The sequence below is a fragment of the Diabrotica virgifera genome, chromosome 4 (genome assembly GCF_917563875.1).
Source record: "Diabrotica virgifera virgifera chromosome 4, PGI_DIABVI_V3a".
NCBI lineage: Eukaryota > Metazoa > Arthropoda > Insecta > Coleoptera > Chrysomelidae > Diabrotica > Diabrotica virgifera.
The window spans coordinates 138,313,862-138,338,922 of NC_065446.1; the positions used below are offsets into that span (position 1 = coordinate 138,313,862).

A 25,061-nucleotide genomic window follows, 5' to 3' on the forward strand; every position below is an offset into this window, starting at 1 on the left:
AATGAACATCAAAAAAAGGTAAATTTTCGCTTTTTTCGTCTATTACTAAAAAGTGAAATATTCTAAACAAATTTCAGAATCAGAAACTCATAAATCATAAAAAACTTCAATATGGCGTTCGCTGAATATGTCTATCCTTATTTGTTGCTTAGAAAATTGCAAAATAAGTCATAAATTTTGAGATTTTATAAATGTTCATAACTTATGTAAAAATTAAGTTAGAACCTTCTTATTACGCGGAATGCTGAGACTTCCTGTGCTTAAATTATATTTTAAATTTCAAAGTAATTGGTCAAAAAGTTTAAAAGTTATTTAATTTGTTTATCCCAAATTCATTTTCCTTGCAACACTATAGATTAGAAAGTTATGAGGTTGCAGTAATACTTCGGACAGTTTATGAAGGAAGAACATTTATACTATTAACTTAATTAAAAAAAATGACAAAAAGTAATTTCAAACAGTGTAAAATTCTTTTGCAATAACATGTCGATTTTATGCTTACTTATAAACAATTAGAATAACTTTTTAACCATTACCCGTAGAAAAATTATTTTTTCATATTTAGAAAGACTGAATTTTTATACACATTTAGAAAGAAAAACAATTGTCCTAGGACAATTATTAGGGACGAAGTTAGCCCCCCCTTTTTAATTCACATTTTCTTGCAAAATAATTTTGCAATATTTAGAATGATTTTTTGTCATTTTTTTTAATTAAATTAATAGTGTAAATCTTCTTCTTTCACAAACAATCCAAATTATTACTGTAACTTCGTCATTTTCTGACTTAGTGTTGCAAAAAAAATTAATTTGGGATAAACAAATTAAATAACTTTTAAACTATTTGACCAATTGCTTTGAAATTTAGGTTATGATTTAAGCACCAGAAGTCTCAGCATTCCGTGTAATAAGAAGGTTCTTAGTTAATTTTTACATAAGTTATGAATATTTATAAAAACTCAAAATTTTTGATTTATTTTGCAATTTTCTAAGCAACAAATAAGGATAGAGAGATTCAGCGAACGCTATGTTGAAGTTTTTTATACGATTTATGAGTTTCTTACTCTCAAATTTGTTTAAAATGCTTAACTTTTTGGTAATAGACGAAAAAACGAAAATATACCGTTTTTTGATCTTCATTTGTTTATAACTATGTATATCATCAAAACTGGCTGCAGGAAACATATAGGTTATTATTATAGATGTCCATACTACTCAAAAAATTTGGTTTTGGCCTGAAGGGGGTTGTGTCACCAACAGGATATTTTTTTCCTTATTTCTCTGAACTACTAGAGAACATAGGCTTTTTCGTTTTAGTGATTTTCTGATTTTCATTGTTACGTGATTGTTTCTAAATCCAAATTAATAAAGTGGAGAAATACATTTTTGTCGTATTCTAAATTTTTGGTCTTTTTAGCAAAAACAGTTTTTCATACAATTTTGAAATCATTGGTAAAAACGATTTTACGAATTACGAATATAAATACTGACGATGACTGAAGATGATAACTGACTCAATTGAAGATGGCAATAGGATAAAACAGGGGTTCCACCTGATCATGGATGAAATAATAAAAATGTAAAAACTAATAAAGGATAATAAATACTAAATGGAAGAAAAACAACTTAAAATAATCTGCTATGCAGACGTTGCAATAATAATACAAATGAAGCTGTTTTACAACGTATCCTGCACCAATTTAACATAACCAGTCAGAAAATTTAACATATTAATTTCGACAAAAAAGAAAAAATGCATGGTTATATTGATAACAGCAAATGCAATAAGATGTAAGTTATGTACATGTTACAGTTCAAGTTGATTCTCAGTTAGAGTTGACTTTTCCTAGTTCGAGTCAACTCCAACTGAAACGAGCAGTAAAAGTTGATTTGAAAAATTTAAATCAACTTTTACTAGTTGAAGTTGACTCTTCCTAACCCTTGTTAGTAAAAGTAGATTATACAATTTATAGGAGTATAATCTCACGTGCATTTTTGATGACTGTGCGTCTCTTGGTTTTGACCGTTTCAACTACTTATTAGTCCAGGCTGTAACGTCGCCCCCGTTAGGTAAATTATTCTGATTCGATTTTTTTGCACAAACTTACTAAAACAAATACATCCTTATAACAAATACACAGTGTCAGGCGGTACCACAGTCGAAAAATTGTTTAACCAATTTTTGTTAACCAAATTCACAAAAATAATTCTTATCTACGCTACCTCATACATATTATGTATAGGTCTTTATTGTGTGAAAATTATAAATATAGATAGCAGTGCATGCAGGGTTTAAAGTGTGCTAAAGTAATAATGTATTTTAAATGGGATTTACTTTTTCTCACTGTTTTTTAGCACACTTTCATATAATCTAATATCCTTAACTTTTGCCTTGTCATGGTGATGACATGTGAGCAATAAATTACAAAAAAAGTTTTGACAGTTTTGTGGTTTGACAGAAGTTTGAATTTTTAAATGTCAAAGTTCTAAAAAATTGTTAAAGTATTCCAGTGACGAAGAGTTGCAGTTTTTTTATTTGTTTTTTGGTAGATAAAATATCGTATGAAACTGTGCGTGAAGTACTTTTTGCGCACTTAGGCGATGTATAGCAATCGGACCCGCTCATGCTCTAAACATCGCGTGCGTGCGCAAAAAGCTTACTTCACGAACTGTTTTATAAATAACTAAGTATTTCACTCCGGACAAATTTTTTCAGATTATTTTGGTCATTCGTAGCAAAAAAGGTATCTTGTGATTTTTCTCTAAAATTGATACTTTTCGAGTTATACGCGATTTAAAATTTGAACAATGCGAAATGACCATTTTAAGGCTTAATAACTCGATTAAAAACTCTTATTATGAAAGTCAGAAAGTCACCTAATCAAAGTTTTAAGCCCCCCTTACAAGATCCTGAAGAAATTTTTTTCATTATTTTATTACTAAGCTGTTATTTTTAATTATCAACAATGAGCGCTAAAAGGGTATTGAGGCGGCCGTCAATGTGATTGCGAGTAAGATCCTCCATTCCGACCGTCCAATGTAGTGCGGCAGATTCGTGAAAATATTATAAGAATTTTTGATGTGTAAGATCGAGGTCTTGAATCGGAAGAATAGGTTTACCAGAAGTTGTGTTTTTCCTGGTTTATATGTAAAAATATGTTGTTTTTTTTTCAATTCTTTCACCCTGTATGTATTAATTTTTCAAAAAGTTAATACGGCCATTAAAAAGAGCGTAAAAATATTTTTTAGGAAATATTTTGAACTTTTTAGTTATGTTAATTACCATTTAATAAATGCAAAACGTATCTTCACATGTACCTATATGCGTCAGATTCGTGCAAATATTATAAGAATTATTGTGCACTTAATGGTAGAAGCATATAATTTGGACCACATATACTACACATATAGAGGTTCAAATTTAGATACGAGGCCATCTCAGTTTTTGTTCCTTTTAAAAAAATGGCGGGCATTCAAAATGGCGACTATACATATGTGACTAATAGCACAATAACTTTTGAACGAGATAACAGATTTCAACCAAATTTGATATATAGGTTCTTCTTTGATGAATAATATCGAGGTGTTGAACCGGAAGAATCGGTATACCAGAATTTGTGTTTTTACTGTTTTTTTTATGTAAATATATGTTGTTTCTCTTTCAATTCTTTCACCCTGTATATGCTAATTTTTTAAAAAGGTAATACCTGCGTTGAAAAGAACGTAAGAATATTTTTTAGGAAATATTTTGAACTCTTTATTTTTATTAATTACCATTTAATAAATGCATAACATATCTTCACATGCAGGTACCTATGTGCGGCAGATTCGTGCAAATAATAATATAAGATTAAAGATAATATAAGAATTATTGTGCATTTAATGGTAGAAGCATATAATTTGGACCACACATACTACACATAAAAAGATTCAAATTTAGATATGAGGCCATCTCAGATTTAGTCTTTTACAAAAATGGCGGGCATTCAAAATGAATCTGCCGCCCATAGGTGCATGCGGACATTCGTTATGCATTTATTAAATGGTAATTAACACAGCTGAAAATATAAAAATATTTCCTAAAAAATATATTTACGCTCTTTTCAATGGCGGTATTACTTTTTTGAAAAATTTATATATACAGGGTGAAAGAATTGAAAAAGAAACAACATATTTTTACATAAAAAACAGTAAAAACACAAATTCTTTTAAACCGATTCTTCCGTTTCAAGGCCTCGATATTATTCATCAAGAAAACAACCTATATACCCAATTTGGTTCAAATCTGACGTCTCGTTCAAAAGTTATCGTGCTATTAGTCACATATGTATAGTCGCCATTTTGAATGCCCGCCATTTTTGTAAAAGGAACAAAAACTGAGATGGCCTCGTATCTAAATTTGAACCTTTATAGGTGTACTATATGTGGTCCAAATTATATGCTTCTACCATTTAATGCACAATAATTCTTATATTTGCACGAATCTGCCGCATATAGGTACATGTGAAGATACGTTTTTCATTTATTAAATGGTAATTAACACAACTAAAAAGTTAAAAATATTTCCTAAAAAATATTTTTACGCTCTTTTCAATGGCGGTATTAACTTAATACAAGGTGAAAGAATTGAAAAAAAAAACAGCATATTTTTATATAAAAACCAGGAAAACACAACTTCTGGTAAACCGATTCTTCTGGTTCAAGACCTCGATCTTATACATCAAAAACAGAACCTATATACCAAATTTGGTTAAAATCTGAAGTCTAGTTCAAAAGTTATCGTGCTATTAGTCACATATGTGTAGACGCCATTTTGAATCCACGCCATTTTTGTGAAAGGCAAAATCTGAGATGGCCTCCCATCTAAATTTGAACGTTTATATGTGTATAATATGTGGGCCAAATTATATGCTTTTATCATTAAATGCACAATTGTTTCACATATCTGCTTCACTAATGGTGCATCTCAGTCGCACTCACATTGACAGCCGCCTCAATACTCTCCTAGCGCTCATTGTTAATAATTAAAAATAACAGCTTAGTAATACAATTTCATAATAATAATTTTTAACTGAGTTATTAAGCCTTGAAAATGGTCATTTTCGCATTTTTCAAATTTTAAATCGCGTATAACTCGACAACAATAAATTTTACAGAACAATCACGAAAGACCTCTTTTGCTCCAAATGACCCAAATGATGTAAAAAAAATGTCCGAAGTGAATTTTTTTTGTGAATTTGTTAAAAAAAATTTGTTTAATTATTTTTTGATTACGGTACCACCTGACACCCTGTGGATTCGTTATAAGGACCTCTTTTGAGTAAGTTTGTGCAAAAAAATCGAACTGGAATAATTTACCTAACGGGGGCGACGATACAGCCTGGCCTATAAATATCACGATTTGAACATAATATACAGTAACATTTGATTTCTAGAATCGGTTGTTTGTGTGAATCAACTTTTACTAAATGGCATTGGGAAGAGTATACTTTAACTATTTGGAGTGTACTTTTACTAGAAAATGTTGAATAAAAATCTTCATTTTATATTTATAATCAACTTTTACTAAAACCAGCCGTTTGAGTCGACTCGAACTAGGAAAAGTCAACTCCAACTGGATAATCAACTTGAACTGTAACATACATAATAGTCTGAGCTAGAGGCGAGAAATCATCGTCATAAGTACAGGAAGTAGCAATAAGGGATGAAAGGGAAAAGTTGGTGCAGTCATTAAATGTTTTCACCTTCTATTTTGTTAAACCTCCATCGATTTGCATGAAAATTGGTGAGTAGTTAGAGCATAACTCAAGAAACAAAACTGATATTGTGCCAACGTGCCCTTTTACCCTGGGGGTGGATGCCACCCCTTCTCAGAGGTGAAAACTATTTTATTAAAAATAACCCCACTAATCGATAGAGGGACAAATTTTAAGCAAAATTTATTACCTCTAATTATTAAAATAAATCAACACTTTTTGAGTTATTAAAGATCAAAGATTTGAATTTTTCGTGAAATAAATGCATGATGTAAAGCGGTTTTTCGTAAATAATTCAAAGTAAATAACACAAAGTTTTATCAAAATAGTTATGATTACCAAAATTGAAGATAATAAAAAATAAAAGAGATTTCTTATTCTAAAAACCTTTGAGAATTAATAAAAAGTGAGTTATAGGTGATGGAATGTATATTTTTTTTTTTCGGCTAGTACCCAAATCTATGTATTCAAGCTCAAATAACGAGAAAACGGTGCATTTTATAAAATATATTTACTGAACACTTGTCAAAGTACTTAGAAATATGTATCAAATGAGCTCCCGGAAAAGTTGATACCATTAAACATTATGCTACAACCATAGGCTCCAAAAATTTGGAGCTTAATTATTATATTATTTATATAAGTTTTTAAAATTGTTTTAAGACATTTATATAAAATGTAGCAAAAATGTATTTGAATATTATGTCAAATGTGCCCATTATTGGACACCCTCAGTTTTTGTACATATTCAGTTTATACAGGGGCGGTTCTAGACCAAAAAAAGTGGGGGGCAAGGGAACACAACCGGTGAATAAACAAGATAACGTGCCTTTTTAACGAAAATTATAGTACAAAAGTACTGTAAAAACTGAAGGGGGGCAGCAGCTCCCCTGCCCCTGGCTAGAACCGCCACTAAGCTTCTATCGATAGAAAAAATTAAATTAAATATCGAAATAATATATCAACATCTTTTACGAGCACGATACATTACAAGTATTTGGTTGAACGCCTATAAAAAAAATCCAACAGATCTGGTTATTGAACAAAATGGTTGGGAACTTGCTGAAAATAACACATATATATTCAAATCGTTTGAATGGCCTCAAATGCCAGAGATTGTTAGAGATATTATTTTTGAGAATAAAACAGACGATGAGATGGATGATGAGCAAGCTGATGATGACATTCATAATAGCGAAAGTGATGAAAATAATTATGATAGCGATTTTAGTGAATGTGACAGCGAAAATGAAGAATAAATAGTATTTTCAACGAAAATTTTGATTTCGTTTATAAATTCGCAAAGTCCGTTCGTTCGTTGCCACCCCTGCAATATCTGGAGCTTATGTACCGATGTCAATGTTTTTTTTGTCTCCTGAATCCAAATCTGAAAACGGCATTTCGATATCTCAAACCATCTTCGAGATAACCGACCTCAAAGACAAGTTGCATCTAGGGACAGCAATTTATGATTTTTTAGCAATTTTAGATAGTGAGATAATTCTACAATGGAGACACTGTACGTAAAAATGTTAATGAAAATTTCATATTATTTCAAAAATATATTACTTCATATAAGTAAACTGTAAAAGAATTGAAATATCAAATAAATAAATATTACTTATTAATTTTAATGTAAGTAATGTTAAATGGCAGGTTACAAATTTTTGGTACTGTCTACCCAATGATTTATGTATTATATATATTATATTGTATAATATACAGTGTGTCTACTTAAGTTGGACACATATATTACTGGACACTTTTTTATTTTTAATTTTACGAATTAAAGTTATAATTCATAAAAAGTTCTGCATCGTCTAAAACCTACGATTCAATCATCAGATAGCAAATTTTATCTATATTATAGGAAATATTTTAAAAAATATGAATTTCGCTCAAGATTAAAGTACCTTTTTTTCACACTGTTGTAAATTATTGTTACTACGAAAAATTGTTTGGAATTAAAAACTGTGTTCTAATATATGCAATAGTTGTTATTATAATTAAATAATTAATAATTATTATAATAATGTAACTATTATCTACATTCTGTCCTCGCGCCGTTTCTATACAACATATACACCAACGACCAACCCATACACCAACAAACAAGGCAATTTATTTACGCTGATGATACAGCGGTGGCAGCTCAGGGAAGAACCTTCAATGAAGTCGAAGTGAAGCTGACAGATGCCCTGGGAGACTTAGCTCTATACTATGATAAAAACCATCTGAAACCCAATCCCACAAAAACCCAGGTATGTGCTTTCCACCTGAGAAACAAGCATGCCCGAAGGTCGCTGGAGGTGGAATGGCGTGGTCAGATGCTGGAACACAACAAGACCCCAAAATACCTTGGCGTCCGTCTGGATAGAACTCTGTCTTACCGATACCACTGTCAAGATGTTAAGAAGAAAGTAAGTGCCAGAAATAATATCATCCGCAAGCTAACTAATACAAAATGGGGAGCACAACCACACACTCTCCGCACTTCTGCCTTGGCATTATGTTTTTCGGCCGCGGAGTTTGGAGCACCAGTATGGGCAAACTCTGCTCACGCAAAGAACGTCGACGTGGCTCTAAATGAAACGGTCCGTATAATATCGGGTTGCCTGAAACCGACACCTATCGAAGAGGTATACCCCATTGCTGGAATTGCTCCACCACCAATCAGGAGAAAGGTCACGTCAGAGGTAGAACGGAAAAGCAGGAGACGGACCGAAGACACCCCTTATATGACCACCAAACTCAGCCAAGCAGACTAAGATCTCGGAAAAGCTTCCTGAAAACATCAAGATCCATCCCCGAAGCGCCAGAGACGCGCCGAATACACCTATGGCAAGCGTCAACTACTGCGACACATTTTCCTCCCTCGGAGGAAATGGCTGCTGGACACAATTTACCGTATCCGACTTGGAAAGCGCTAAACAGACTAAGAACCGGCGTTTCACGTTGTGCTAGTAACCTGAAAAAATGGGGATACCAGGAGGACGATACCTGCGACTGTGGCGCGGTTCAGACCAGCCGGCATCTACTATCATGCACAGAGATGAGAGAGACCTGCACAGAACAAGACTTAATTATAGCAAATGACAGGGCCATCTATGTGGCCAACCATTGGAAATACAGAATTTAAAGTTGTTGGTGTTCCGGACACGGAAAGTAAGTAAGTATCTACATTCTTCTAATAAAAAGAAAATATTTAATTTTTTCTCAAATTAGAGATACCTACCAATCATCATTTTCATTTATAACTCTTTTATTATTAATTTTACGAACAAAAATTATTCTTCATAAAAAGATCTGCACGGTCTAAAATCCAAGATGCAATCATAAACATAAGATTATATAAAATTGTATCGATTTTAGTCGATGTGTAAAAAATATGAATTTCGCTCAAGAAATTCGCTCAGTAAAGTGCCTTTATAGCTCACAATATTTAAATAGTAGGATATAATTGCACATTAAACATAATTTTTAATTCTAAACAACTTTTCATAATAGCAATTTTCCATATTAGGAATTTAAATACATAAAAAACAAAGTTTTCGTTATAATAATGCTCGCATTTTTAACTTGTTATATTTAACTTGTAATAAAACGAACTTGATAATAAATTATAATCCTAACTTCATTCCCGAAATTCCTTTAAAAATTATTCTGTTAACAAATTTCAAAATAATAATATAAATAGCGTATGTTTTAATTTTCTCTTTTTTCTAAAAACTCGAAAGGGTTCTCTTATTTTCATCATCACTTGCTTAGCTTTGATGTTATAAACTTCATCTGGAGCTCACTTGATAGGTATTCTTGAGTACTTTGACAAGTGTTCAGTAAATATATTTTATAAAATGCACCATTTTCCCGTTATTTGAGCTTGAATACTTAGATTTGGGTACTAGCCGAAAAAAAATATACATTCCATCACCTACAACTCACTTTTTATTAATTCTCAAAGGTTTTTAGAATAATAAATCTCTTTTATTTTTTATTATCTTCAATTTTTGTAATTACAACTATTTTGATAAAACTTACAGTTTTTGAATTATTCACGGAAAACCGCTTTACATCATTCATTTATTTCACGAAAAATTCAAAACTTTGATCTTTAATAACTCAAAACGTATTGATTTATTTTAAAAATTAGAAGTAACAAATTTTGTTTAAAATTTGTCCCTCTATCGATTAGTGAGGTTATTTTTAATAAAATAATTTCACCCACGAGAAGGGGTGGCATCCACCCCCAGGGTAAAAGCTCACGTTGGCACCATATCAGTTTTGTTTCTTGAGTTATGCTCTAACTACTCACCAATTTTCATGCAAATCGATGGAGGTTTAACAAAATAGAAGGTGAAAACATTTAATGACTGCACCAACTTTCCCCTTTCATCCCTTATTGCTACTTCCTGTATCCACTGAGGTGTCAGCCTGAAAGGGGTCATAGTTATCAATAAACAATAGACACATTTCACATGCCAAACTCCATATTACTTATGACGATGATTTCTCGCCTCTAGCTCTCCGTCTATAAAGTTAGCGAATCACTTCTCGCAAATATTATGGCAAGCACAATGGGAATTTGCAGCTTTTTTGCCGTTAATTAGTTTTAGAAAAATTAATTTTGCCGCTTTTTTATTTTTTTTTAATATTCGATGTTTCGCTAACTTCATAATAAAGTTAGCGAATTACAAGAGCAAACAATGTTTCAAATTCAAATCGAGCTGGTGCTGAATTTGCCGCTTTTTTGCCGCTCATTAGTTTTGAAAAAATTAATTTTGCCGCTTTTTTATTTTTTTACTATTCGATATTTCGCTAACTTTATATGAAGTTAGCGAATCACAACAGCATAAAATGTTTCAAATTCAAATCGAGCTGGTGCTGAATTTGTCGCCTTTTTGCCGCTCATTAGTTGTGGAAAAATTAAAATCGGCCGCTTTTTTATTTTTTTTAATATTATGTGTTTCACTAATTTCATAAAGGGTGGGGAATTAGTGTGAATAAGTCCAATTACTCGTTTATCGTAAGAGACACGAAAAAAATTATTTACATAGTTAAAGTTGGTGCCCAGATAAGACCATAATTTAAAAATATTTTCAAATATGTATGGCTATCCGTATTGACAGGGTGATACAAACATATGTTTTTTAAATAGAACACCCTGTATATTTTTACATTTTTGGATTTTCCTGTACGTCTTCTTTCCTAAAATATAGGCTTTTGTCGTAATATACGAAGTAGTTTAAAAGTTAATTACGTTTTTTGTTAATTTCGTAGCAAAATTCACACCCTGTAGAATTGTAGTAATTTGACATAAAAAATTATATTTATGTTGAAATAATTTTTAATATTGTCTACTATTGTTAAACATTATTAATATAGAGAAATGTTTAGTTTTAGTATACAGGGTTGGTCAAAAGTAGGAATGAGTATTTTTTGAGTTTCCTTAAATGGATTTTAGTATAGTATTTTAGTATTGTAGTGAAATGATATTTTATGGTACTTTTTTATTCCTTAAGCATTCTCTATACCTAAGTGCATTAATTTGTGTTATTGGTGATTCTTTAAGCCAAACATTATTTATTGCAACAAAAATTAAGTACGTGAAATTTTATTAGGTGACCGTGAAAATATTCAATCAAAATAATTTTTCGTTAAAAAAACATAATACATAATCTAGACTATTTGTTACTTTATTAATTTTTAAATAAATTAATTTATTAATTGCAAGAGATATCACAATACTTACGTCCAAGATTGTTGGCGCGTAAAATACATATAAACCAAAGCATATAATATTCGCTAACTTCATATGGAGTTAGCGAATCACAACAGCGAATAGCGTTTCAAATTCAAATAGAGTTGGTGCTGAATTTAACGGTTTTTTGCCGTTAATTAATTATGGAAAAATTAATTTTGACGCTTTTTCATTTTTTTAATATTCGATGTTTCGCTAACTTCACAGAAGTTAGCTAATCACAACAGCAAAAAATATTTCAAATTCAAATCGAGTTGGTGCTGAATTTTCTGCTTTTTTGCCGCTTACTTTTCGTGAAAAAATTAATTTTGCCGCTTTTTTATTTTTTTAATATTCGATGTTTCACTAACTTCATATGAAGTTAGCGAATCACAACAGCATAAAATGTTTCAAATTCAAATCGAGTTGGTGCTGAATTTTCCGCTTTTTGCCGCTCATTAGTTGTGGAAAAATTTATTTTGCCGCTTTTTTATTTTTTTAATATTAGGTGTTTCGCTAATTTCATGAAGGTTTGGGAATTAGTGCGAAGAAGTAAATTACTCGTTTATCGTAAAAGATACGAAAAAAGTTATTAGGTAAAAGTTGTCACCCAGACAGGACCATAATTTAAAAAATTTTTAAAATATACACGGCTATCCGTATTGACAGGGTGACACTAACTTATGTTTTTTTAAATAGAGCACCCTGTATATTTTTACATTTTTGGATTCTCCTTTACGTCTTCTTTCCTAAAATATAGGCTTTTGTAGTAATGTATGAAGTAGTTTAAAAGATATTTACTTTTTTTTTTAATTTCGTAGCAATATTCACACCCTGTAGAAATGTAGTAATTTGACATAAACATTTCTATTTATGTTCAAACGATTTTTAATATGGTCTACTATTGTTAAATATTATTAATATAAAGAGACGTTTAGTTTTAGTATACAGGGTTGGTCAGAAGTAGGAATGAGTATTTTTTGAGTTTCCTTAAATGGATTTTAGTATAGTATTTTAGTATTGTGGTGAAATGATTTTTATGGTACTTTTTTATTTATTGAACATTCCCTATACCTAAGTGCTTTAATTTGTGAGTTATTCGTGATTCTTTAAGCCAAACATTATTTATTGCAACAAAAAATAAGTACGTGAAATTTTATTAGGTGACCGTGAAAAGATTTAATTAAAATAATTTTTCGAAAAAGAAAACATAATAATCTAGACTGCTTGTTATTTATCAATTTTTGAAGTAATAAATTTATTAATTAGAAGAGATATCAAAATACCTACGTGCAGGATTGTTGGCTAAAATATAAACCAAAACAAATACATATTATAATATTCGCTTACTGCATATGGACTTAGCGAATCACAACAGCGAATAATGTCTCAAGTTCAAATCGACTTGGTGCTGAGTTTGTCGCTTTTTTGCCGCTAATTAGCGGCTAATAAACTTCGAGTCCATTCATAGATGCAACAGTTAGGGTCCACGCTTCCAGTCCGTAGATCAAAACTGTGAATATGTAGCATTTCAACAGACGGTATTTTTTTAAATGATATATGTCTTGACTGTTAAAAATGGGTCTCATTCTAACGTATGCTGCCTCTGCTTTTATTATTCGTTGTTTAATTTCTGTTGAGTGGTCGCATTGGACATTTAAATTCGTGCCCAGATATGTATATTGCTCAACTCTTTCCATATTCTGTTGGTTGATTGTAAGTTGAGCGTTTAGTACATATTGGTTTTTTACTAATTGTCATAAATTTGGTCTTCTTTATATTAAGAGCTAGTCCGTATCTGTTGCTGACTTCTGTTATATGATTTGTTAATATCTGTAAATCATTCAGATTATCGGCAAAAACTATGGTCTCATCTGCATATCTAATGTTATTCAACCATTTACGGTTTATTAATACTCCTTTCGCACAACTGTCTAAAGCTTTCTTAAATACCCATTCATAGTAAATATTGAACAGTAATGCAGATAAAATACAGACCTGTGGTACTCCTCGTTCTATTGTAATTTTATCAGTTAACTGGTCTTCTATTTTGATTTTGGCCGTGTGATTGTTATAAATGTTTGTGATAATTCTCAGATCTTTGTTGTCAATTCCAATTCTTTGCATTAGCGTTATTAATTTGTCATGTTTTCCTCTGTCAAATACTTTCTAGTTATCTATAAAGCATACATATATATCACAATTTACATCCCTACATCTCTGAAAAGCACTTGTACAGCAGAAAGGGCCTCCTGACATGCTTATTCCTCGCACTTTGCATATATTCTTTTGTGAATGACCTTTAGAAATGTGTTAAGTAAATGGCTCATAAGGCTTATAATTCTATAGTCTTCGCACTTTCTTGCATTGGGTTTTTTTTGGAAGATTTATAAAAGTTGATTCTAGCCATTTTTGGGGAATTATGCCTGTGTCATATATTGTTAAATATATTTTATGCCGTCGCGTCGTAGTCCATAAGTTTTAAGAACTCGGAATGAAAATTATCAGGGCCTACTGCTTTACCATCTTTGGTATTTTGATGGCATACTTTACTTCTGCGACTGTAAATGGAGGTCCAGATTCGCAATTGGTGTTTGTTGTGATGCCAGTGTTACTTCGTATATCTTGAAAAGTTTTTTTCCATGTATTTAGTCCAAATATCCCTTTTTTGTTTTATTTACAATACTATGTTTCCCTGATTATCTGTCAAAAATCCAGTGTTCTTGTGTTTATATAAGCCTGCAGCTACTTTGATTTTTTATGGGGGTTAAACGAATCATCTTCTTGTTGTATTGACTCTATCTCTGTATATTTCGAGCTTAACCAATATTCTTTTGCTATTTTAATAGCCCTTTTTATTTCGTTATTTATTTTGTTGTCGTTATTCTTATTGTATTTAGGATAACATATCAAAGATTGTTAGGTTCAAGAGAACCAAACAATTGAAGTACAGAGAAGAATCCGATTGGCGTGAGTCATACGAAGTTAGCGAATATTATGTTTTGATTTATATTTTACGCGCCAACAAACCTGCACGTAGGTATTTTGATATCTCTTCCAATTAATAAATTTATTAGTTCAAAAATTAATAAAGTATCGAGCAGTCTAGATTATTATGTTTTTTTTTCGAAAAATTATTTTGATTGAATATTTTCATGGTGACCTAATAAAATTTCACGTACTTTTTTTTGTTGGCTATTTGGCTTAAAGAATCACGAATAACTCACAAATTAAAGCACTTAGGTATAAGGACTGCTCAAGAAATAAAAAAGTACGATAAAATATCATTTCATTACAATACTAAAATACTATATCAAAATCCATTTAAGAAAACTCAAAAAATACTCATTCCTACTTTTGACCAAATCTGTTTACTAAAACTAAACGTTTCTCTATATTAATAATGTTTAACAATAGTAGGCTATATTAAAAATCTTTTCAACATAAATAGAAATTTTTATGTCAAATTACTACAATTCTACAGGGTGTGAATTTTGCTACGAAATTGACAAAAAACGTAATTATCTTTCAAACTACTTCGCATATTACTACAAAAGCCTATATTTTAGGAAAGAAGACGTACAGGAGAATCCAAAAATGTAAAAAAACATATGTTTGTGTCTCCCTGTAAATACGGATAGCCCTGTATATTAGAAAATATTTTTAAATTATGGTCGTGCCTGGGCACCAACTTTTAACTAAATAATTTTTTTTTTGTATCTCTTACGTTAAACGAGTAATTGGACTTCTTCACACTAATTCCCCACCCTATATGAAATTAGCGAAACACCTAATATTAAAAAAAAATAAAAAAGCGGCAAATTTAATTTTTCCACAACTAATGAGCGGCAAACTCAGCATTAATTCGATTTGAATTTGAAACATTTTAGGCTGCTGTGATTCGCTAACTTCATATGAAGTTAGCGAAAAAGCGAATATTAAAAAAAATACAAAAGCGGCAAAATTAATTTTTCCACAAGGAATGAGGTGGAAAAAACGGCAAATTCAGCACCAACTCGATTTGAATTTGCAACATTTTATGCTGTTGTGATTCTCTAACTTCATAATATGAAGTTAGCGAAACATAGAATATTAAAAAAAAATAAAAAAGCGGCAAAATTAATTTTTCCACAACTAATGATCGGCAAAAAAACGGAAAATTCAGCACCAACTCGATTTTAATTGCAACATTTTTTGCTGTTGTGATTCGCTAACTTCACATGAAGTTAGCGAAATATAGAATATAAAAAAAAAGATAAAAAAAGCGGCAAAATTAATTTTTCCACAACTAATTAACGGTAAAAAGCGGCAAATTCTCATTGTGCTTGCCATAAAATTTGGGAGAAGTGGTTCGCTAACTTTAGGTACATATATAAATTGGAGCTGGAGGATCAGATAATAGAACAAGTCTTCTTGTTTTAGTACCTATTCGTTTCGGATATTGGGCGATCATTCTGGCTATAAATATTTTATTAACTGATGCTTTAAATAGATTAGTTGTTGTTGTGGAGAACCATTTCCTCAGGTTCTTTAACCATGATATTCTTCTTCTCCCAATTCCTCGCTTTCCGAATACTATACCTTGAAGGATTACCTTCAGTAATCTGTACTTATTGCCGTTTCTCATTATGTGTCCGAGATATTTTAACTTTCTCCTTTTAATGGTATACATCACCTCTCTTCTTTCCCCATTCTTCGTAAAATAGAACAAAAAATGGAGTTCAAATATCTAGGCATCACACTATCTAGCTACGGAAGGCTCGAAACAGAAGTGGAAGATCAAGTGAATAGAGCAAATAGAGCCGCAGGTTGCCTGAATGACACAATATGGAGAAATAAAAATATCTGAAAAAAAAATGAAAGGCAGAATTTACAAAGCAGTCATCAGACCAATAATGACATATACGGCAGATACACGACATGACATTTAGAGGACAAAAATATTGCTTGAAACAGCGGAGATGAAGACCCTTCGAAAAATCGATGGTAAGGGTCTATGGGACAGAGCTAGAAGTACATACAGATATACGACAGAGATGCAAGGTGAACAACATTAATAACTGGGTAAGAAACAGAACAATAGAATGAAATCACCACATAAGCTGAATGACAACAAATAGAGTAGTAAGGACAGCGAGAAACGGTTTCCTAATAGGAAGACCATCAGTAGGAAAACCACGAAAACGATGGAACGGAATCTTACTAGAGGCACATTGAAAAAACAGACAGAGTCAAGTCTATAAGAAGAAGGAGAATATAAATACGAATTATTTAGTTACTTTTTAAGAATGCCTAATAAAGTATTTCTTATAACAGTTATTTGTACTTTTCACGAACAACGAACAAAGAATTACTTACATTCATTTTCTTTTCAATATCTGCGCATTTGTCCTTGTGTCTGTCGAATTCACGAGTAAGGTCTTTTATTACTTGATAATCGGATTCTTTAAGATACTTTTGCAGTGCTTTCGATACCACTCTACGTTCGCCAATGTATGGTTTGACCAATTCACCGATTTGAATATCTGCTTCCTCGATCACTCCTTTAGTTCTTCCACCATCGTTTGGAGCGCAAACTACACAGCTTGCAGCTGTAAGAAGATAATATTTTATAAATATTTATTAACAAACATAGGATGTGAAAATTTTTAATATTTGAAAGGGTTTTCACCCTAGATCAGAGGCTTAGCCCTGCATCTATTTTTTCGAATATTTTAATTCGTTGCATTTCAACGATTACTCTTCTATGAGGCATTTATAACCTGTAAGACGAAGCTTTAATGATGGCATGTGCTATTGCCGAAAGTACTTGGCTAAATTTAATAAATTATGTTACACACTATTAATTTTTTTTTTAAATACGCACCTGTTGCTTGTTTGACCTAGAAGGATATGAGACAGAGACGTCCTAGAGCGCATATCTTGACTAAAGTCGAATTGGGCAGGTCATAATGAATGACGATGTACCCAAATAATTACAGTATGGAGACTTTGAGCAGTAGAAGCAGAAGGATGAGTAAATTAAGAATGTGTAAAAGTTAAAATCTTGTGTTATGCAACTGACACGGCATTGATTGCTAAAAACGAGGAAGACCTACAATGACTCCTACATCAATTTAACCTCACATCAAAGTATAACAACATCAACTACAACATTAATGGCACCTTTTTCTTCTAAATGTGCCTATCTTCTAGAGATATTGGCGACCACATTGACCCCTCTTATTCTATTCGCAGCACATCGAAACAGATCAGTTGACTTTCGACCGGTACACTTCCTAAGATTGTCCAGCCAGGATATACGTCTACGCCCAGGGCCTCTTTTGCTCTCAATCTTGCCTTGAAGAATCAACTGTAGAAGTCGACACCTATAAGATGTAAACTGCAGGTGAATGTATCAAATATCCAACAACAGATGAAGTTTAAAATACTTATGCCTAGAACTGTTAGATTATGGCAATATTGAAATAGCAGTAAGAAAACAAAACAACGAGATCAACAAAAATATTTGTATAATAAATAAAATATGGAGTAATAAAAACATTGGCATTGAGGTTAATACAGAATATAAAAACCCGCTATAAGGCCTATCATGACATACACTGGTACCTTAGGAAGAAGACGGCTATATTATAGTGATTAATGACTAATAAATAATACAACTTTTAAAGTAAGTACTCACCAAGAACAAATAAACCGAAGTTAACTAGAAATTTGTTCATTTTGTCAGTCTATCTTTTTCAAAAACCAATTACACAAATATGAGTTTTAAATTTACTCTTTATATAGTCCCTGCTATCTAAATTTCGTGAACCTGTCTTAAAAAAGGTTAATTTGTTGACAAAATATCTTTGACATAGATAAAATATTTAAGATAAAGTGCATAACTTTTAGGAAACAATATTTTTCGATTATGGAGGACATTGAGGGTTATATGAAAGGTTATAGTTATATCAACACGTACACAAATGTAGATTTGAGATGAACTACAAAATAATTACGCATACGAAATTTGCTGATAAGTTGATACCTACCAGAGAGTGGTCATGAATATTTTATATAATTTAAAACGAAATCAATTGTTATATTTTCTAAATTCTTGTAAACTTAATTTTCCGTCTATTTTCTTAAAATTTGTTTGATTTTTTTATATTGTAATCTAAGCTCAATGATCGCAGATAATACGAATTCTTTGCAACAAACTTTTTAACAAGCAATGAGAAATAATATGTTATATAAAAATTCATAAGGAAAAAGTTTTCCTATGGTTGGCTGTATACCATGTAATACAAAAAAACAGTAAAATCCTGTATAAAATGTATATTTAAAAACCCTCAAAAGGGCCACATCAAAATCACATTACTAGTTTTCGACTGGTTTACCAGTCATCATCAGTGCTTACGTGCAATGTACATGCTAACCACCAAGATAGTATTTAACAAAAATATTAGGGTCAAAGCCCAGTAAAAGAAGTCCGTCAAGGAAACATTGGTTTAAAAAGCTACATAAAGTATGGATGTTTAAAATATTTGGCTAATCTGCCCCAGGTAACATCTGAGATGTGGATTTGACTTGTTTACATGTTGAATGAGACTTGCCGTCATACATTCAGCATGTAAACAAGTCAAATCCACATCTCAGATGTTACCTGGGGCAGATTAGCTAAATATTTTAAACATCCATACTTTATGTAGCTTTTTAAACCAACGTTTCCTTGACGGACTTTTTTTACTGGGCTTTGACCCTAATATTTTTGTTAAATACTATCTTGGTGGTTAGCATGTACATTGCACGTAAGCACTGATGATGACTGGTAAACCAGTCGAAAACTAGTTATGTGATTTTGATGTGGCCCTTTTGAGGGTTTTTAAATATACCTTTTATACAGGATTTTACTGTTTTTTTTAATATGCTTTATGTTGAAGGCATTTAGAATAAAAAAACTGGAATAAATCTATTTTTAAATACAGCAACTTTTGCTGGCTGTATTCTTTCTTCTTCTCTTAATTTTTACACTGATTCTAGCTTACGGCAATATTTGGCCGATCGTAGAGCGAGTGAAACTATTAATGGAGAGGTTTTTAACTAGCAGGCCAATTTTATTTTCAATGGAAAAATTCAAAGCTTGATATCTTTTGACTTAAAAGAGCCAATCAATTATCGTTAACCAAATAGGTACAAGTAGACTCAGTAGTATACGATCAAAGGTTTGCATGCTACATGCCTAAAAATAGCTGAAATAGCTGAAAAACTGCTGAAAAATAGCTAGAAATTAGACCTCCTTTAGGCGGTCTTGCCTACTAGAGGGATATGCAGGCAACACAATTGTTATAACAGAAAACAGATGAGAGACTTAGCCCTACATCTAATTTAGAAAAAAATCTACTATGTTGTATTTCACCAAATATTCTTCTATGAGGCCTTTATGACTTGTAAGACGAAGCTCTAATAATGCCATGTGATCTATCAATTTTTGTGGCACACTATAAATTTTTTTGAAAACATACACCTGTTGAGGGTTTGACCTAGAAGGATATGAGGCAGAGACATCCTAGAGCGCACAGCTTCGCTAAAGTGGAATTGGTCAGGCAATGTGGTAAGAATGAATGACGGGCAGTGGACTCAAATAATTACATCGTGGATACTTTGAGCAGAAGAAGCAGAGGGATAAGATAATAAAGAATGTGTGAAAGGTACAATCTTGTACTATGCAACTGACTCGGCATTGGTTGCCAAAAACGAGGAAAACCTGCGACTCCTACATCAATTTAACCTCACATAAAAGTATGACAACATCAAAGACACTTATAAGACTCGAGGTGAATACTATTACTACTACACTGACCGGCACAGAAAACGGCCACCCCACAAAATGGATCATTTTTGATGTCCCGAATTTTCTAAACCAGTTGTCCGATTTAAGTAATTTTTTGAATATGTTATTCTTAACAAGCCTTTCTCAGCCTTATTCTTAACAATATCGCTGTAATAATATTAGACGGAGAGCTAGAGCCGAAAAATCATCGTCATAAGTAATATGGAGTTTGTCCTGTGAAATGTGTCCATTGTATATTGACAATTATGACCCCTTTCAGGCTGACACCTCAGTGGATACAGAAAGTAGCAATAAGGGATGAAAGGGGAAAGTTAGTGCAGTCATTAAAGGTTTTCACCTCCTAATTTGTTAAACCTCCATCGATTTGCATGAAAATTGGTGACTAGTTAGAGCATACCTCAAGAAATAAAACTGATTTGGTGCCAACTTGCACTTTTACCCTGGTGGTGAATACCACCCCTTCCCGCGGGTGAAAACAATTTTATTAAAAATAACCCCACAAATCGATAGAGGGACAAATTTTAAGTAAAATTTGTTAAATCATGTTATTATAATAAATCAATACTTTTTGAGTTATTAAAGATCAAATATTTGTCTATTTAAGAGCATATGCGTAAAGTTACGGATGATAAAAAGAACATATTAATTAATTATATGTTAGTAAAATATTATTTTTATATTATGTATTTCGATATTTAATTGAATTTTTTCTATCAATATAAACTGAATATATCCAGAAACTGGGGGTGTCCAATAATGGGTACATTTGACATATTCGAATACACTTTTGCTTGCTAAATTTATAATACCGAAATAATATAAAAATAATATTTTAGTAACATACAATTAATTAATATGTTCTTTTTATCATCCGTAACTTCACGCATGTGCTCTTAAACAGACAAAACTTTGATCTTTAATAACTCAAAAAGTATTGATTTATTTTAGTAACTGATATAAGCAATTTTACTTATAATTTGTCTCTCTATCGATTTGTGGGGTTATTTTTAATAAAATAGTTTTCACCCCGGCGAAGGGATGGTATCCACCTCCAGGGTAAAAGTGCAAGTTGGCACCAAATCATTTTTATTTCTTGGGGTATGCTCTAACTAGTCACCAATTTTCATGCAAATCGATGGAGGTTTAACAAAATAGGAGGTGAAAACCTTCTAAGACTACACTAACTTTCCCCTTTCATCCCTTATTGCTACTTCCTGTATCCACTGAGGTGTCAGCCTGAAAGGGGTCATAATTGTCAATATACAATGGACATATTTCACATGCCAAACTCCATATTACTTATGACGATGATTTTTCGGCTCTAGCTCTTAGACTATATTGTTTGCTAGACAGGTAAATTATCGTTGTATACCGGGTGTACCGATCAAACTGTGTTTTTTTTTATTAAAGTTCATCACACCCTGTGGAACATTCTAGCATTCATAAAATACTGAAATTAAAACCCAACTATAGCTTCAGGTGTCCTTGACATTCTGTTTTTTGATTCATTGGCTTATGTTGGATAATAAAAAACTTAGGTATACTTTAACAACTAGCCATGTTCTTCATCAATACTGGGTGTTTCTAAATAAGTGCGACAAACTTTAAGGGATAATTCTGAATGAAAGGTAATGACCGTTTGCTTTATAAATATATGTCCGTAAATGCTTTGTTTTCGAGATAGGTACGGGAAATTTTTTCTTACAAACGGACGATTTATGTATTGCTCTAAAACCAGTTGAAATATGCAGATGAAACTTGGTTGGTTTTAAGATACAGTTGTTGCACATTTTTTAACATGCAATTAAGAATTTTATATTTTCCATTGGCGCGCATACGGGTAATATTACCCGCATGCACGCCAATCGTGAATATAAAATTCTTAATCGTATGTCAAAAATTAATGCGCAATAATAAATAACCTCTTAGAGCCTACCAAATTTCATTTGCATATCTTGACCGGTTTTTATAGCAATAAACAAATCGTCAGTTTGTAAGAAATTCAACATCCCTTATCTAGGAAACGAAGCATTTGCGGACATATGTCTATAGAGCAAACGGTCATTATTTTTTCATGCAGAATTACCTCTAAAGTATGTCGAACTTATTTAGAAACACCCTGTATTGATGAAGAACATGGCTAGTTGTTAAAGTACCTAACTTTTTATTATCCAACATAAGCGAATGAATCAAAAAACAGAATGTTAAGAAAACCTGAGGCTGTAGTTGGGTTTTAATTTCAGTATTTTATAAACGCTAGAATATTCCACAGGGTTGGTGAACTTTGAAAAAAAAACACAGTTTGATTGGTACACCTGGTATACAATGATAATTTACCGGTCTGGTAACAATATTATTACATCGATATTGCTAAAGAATAAGGCTATAACATATTAAAAAAATAACTTAAATCGGACAACTGGTTTAGTAAATTCGAGACATCAAAAATGACGCATTTTGTGGGGTGGCCGTTTTTTGTGCCGGTCAGTGTATATAAAACTATGTAAACTCGAGGTGAATATCAAATATCCAGCAACATATGAAGTTTAAATATTTATGCATAGAAAGGCTATGGCACTGTTGAAACAGAAGTAAGAAATCAAAACAACGAGATCAACAAAAATATTCGTATAAACAATACAATATGGCGTAATAAAACATAATAACATTGGTAATGTGGTTAATAGAATATAATATAAAGCCGCTATAAGGCCTATGACAGACATCGGTATCAGAAGACGGCTATATTATAGTGATTAATGGCTAACAAATGTTACAACTTTTAAAGTAAGTACTCACCAAGAACAAACAAACCGAAGTTAACCAGAAATTTGTTCATTTTGTCAGTCTAACTTTTGCAAATACCAATTACACAAATATGAGTTGTAAATTTACTCATTATATAGTTCCTGCTATCTAAATTTCGTGAATCTGTCTCAAAAAATGGTTAATTTTTTGACAAAATATCTTTGACATAGATAAAATGTTTAAGACGAAGTGCATAAGTTTTAGGAAACAATATTTTTCTATAATGAAAGATATTGAAGGTTACATGAAAGGTTATAGTTATGTCAACACGTAAACAAGTGTAGATTTGAGATGAACTACAAAATCATTACGAAATTTACTGATAAGTTGGTACCAGGGAGTGGTCATGAATGTTTTATGTAATTTACAACGAAATCAATTGTTATATTTTCTAAATTCTTGTAAACTTTATTTTCCGTCAATCTTTTTGGAATTTGTTTGCTTTTTGTTTCCATTGCCATCTTACCTCAATGGCCACAAATTTTCTTTGCAACATACTTTTTAACGGATAATGAGAAATAATACTAAACTGCTTTATGTTAAAGGCATTTAGAACAAAAAACTGGAATAAATTGATTTTTCAATACATCGCCTTTTGCAACTTTTTGCATTGTGTTCGGAATGACGTCAGGAAAAGTCATATAGTGCAGAAAAGGCATCCATGAAAAAATGTTATATAGGGCCAGATTTTGTTACTCGGGAGTTTTTGAAGCCTCTGAACACGAATACGCCATCAAAACCGAGAGACCAGGAGCTCCTGGTGCATATGTCTACTGCTAAGGTACATCTTCTTCTGGAGTTTCGGGGTAAAACAAATTACTCGGTAGTTTTTGGGGTTGATGAACACGAATATGACATCAAAAATGACCCTCGGAGTACCTAGTGCCCAAGTTGACTGCTATCCATGTTATCTTCTGGAATTTCGAGACTCTTCAATACTAATTTGATGCAAACAGAGTAGGTACTCGTGCGTTTTTGGGGTTGCTGACCACGAATATGACGCAGGTCAATGTGTCTGGAATATCTGGTGTCCAAGTTGACGAATAATGATGTCTATATGCCCAATAATAATACGATAAAATTAGAGTATACTAAACCGATCTTGAAAAAAAGGAATTTTCCGACGAAGATGACAATTAATAAATGATGTGATAAATCTAAATGCGTCCATAAATAATTGATAATGTAAAATATTCCCTAAAATCTTCAAATTCTTAATTGTAAAATGCGAAGTTGCTAGTTTTTGGGAACAAACGATATTAGTTATTATATATTTTTTTCTTCGTATCTATGTTCTACGTCATAATCGTACTCAGCAACCCCGAAAACCCCCCAAGCACTCTGTTTGCATCAATTAAAGCCGATAACCCTCGAAACTTCTTAGCAGTAACACTGGGCACCAGGTACTCTGGGCGTGGGTTCTAATAGCGTATTCCTATTGAGCGACCCCAAAAAATCTCAAGTAACAAAATCTGGTCCTTGATATACTTATTAAATGATGTCATAAAATTGGATATTGTCTTAAAAATTGCTTGAATTTTAGACGCATTTTATGCACTGTAAATGTAATTACATATGCCTTTTCACCTATTTTTCTATTGTAATATTTTTTTCCAACGTCATCCCGAACATAATGAAAAAGTTGCCAGACGATAGGTGCTGATAAAAATCGTCTCGTCGGTTCAAGAGGGAAGTGAATGACGCATTGGCCATCATAGTTGTCTCAGTGGGTAGCCCCATTATTCTTAAATCTGGTTATATATTCTCTCCCCGTCACATTCGTGAACATCCTAAAGGCTTCCTATCGAGGTTTTCTTCGAGATTAACTGGGTTTATGGATATGGTCAGCCCATCTTGACGTAAGGTAATACGTTAGGATTCAATCCCTTGGACTACGTTACTAACCTATACTCGTAAACCTGTTT

At 32.0% G+C, this 25,061-nt stretch overlaps 1 protein-coding gene across 2 annotated transcripts in view; it reads right to left on the bottom strand.

Moving 5' to 3' along the window:
• Positions 1-23,416, bottom strand: part of LOC114339673 (uncharacterized) — a 35,558-nt gene extending 12,142 nt beyond the window's left edge. Inside the window, exons 1-2 of one of the 2 annotated variants that reach the window (XM_028290341.2) lie at positions 23,128-23,416; positions 16,851-17,083 (exon numbers count right to left, since the gene is read on the bottom strand). In XM_028290341.2, the coding sequence (XP_028146142.1) occupies positions 16,851-17,083; positions 23,128-23,167 (273 nt within the window). In that variant the 5' untranslated portion in view covers positions 23,168-23,416. Of the gene's footprint in view, positions 1-16,850; positions 17,084-18,174; positions 18,339-23,127 lie in introns of those variants that run through there. The other variant, XM_028290340.2, reaches the window with a different exon arrangement.
• Between the last annotated feature and the right edge of the window lie 1,645 nt (positions 23,417-25,061).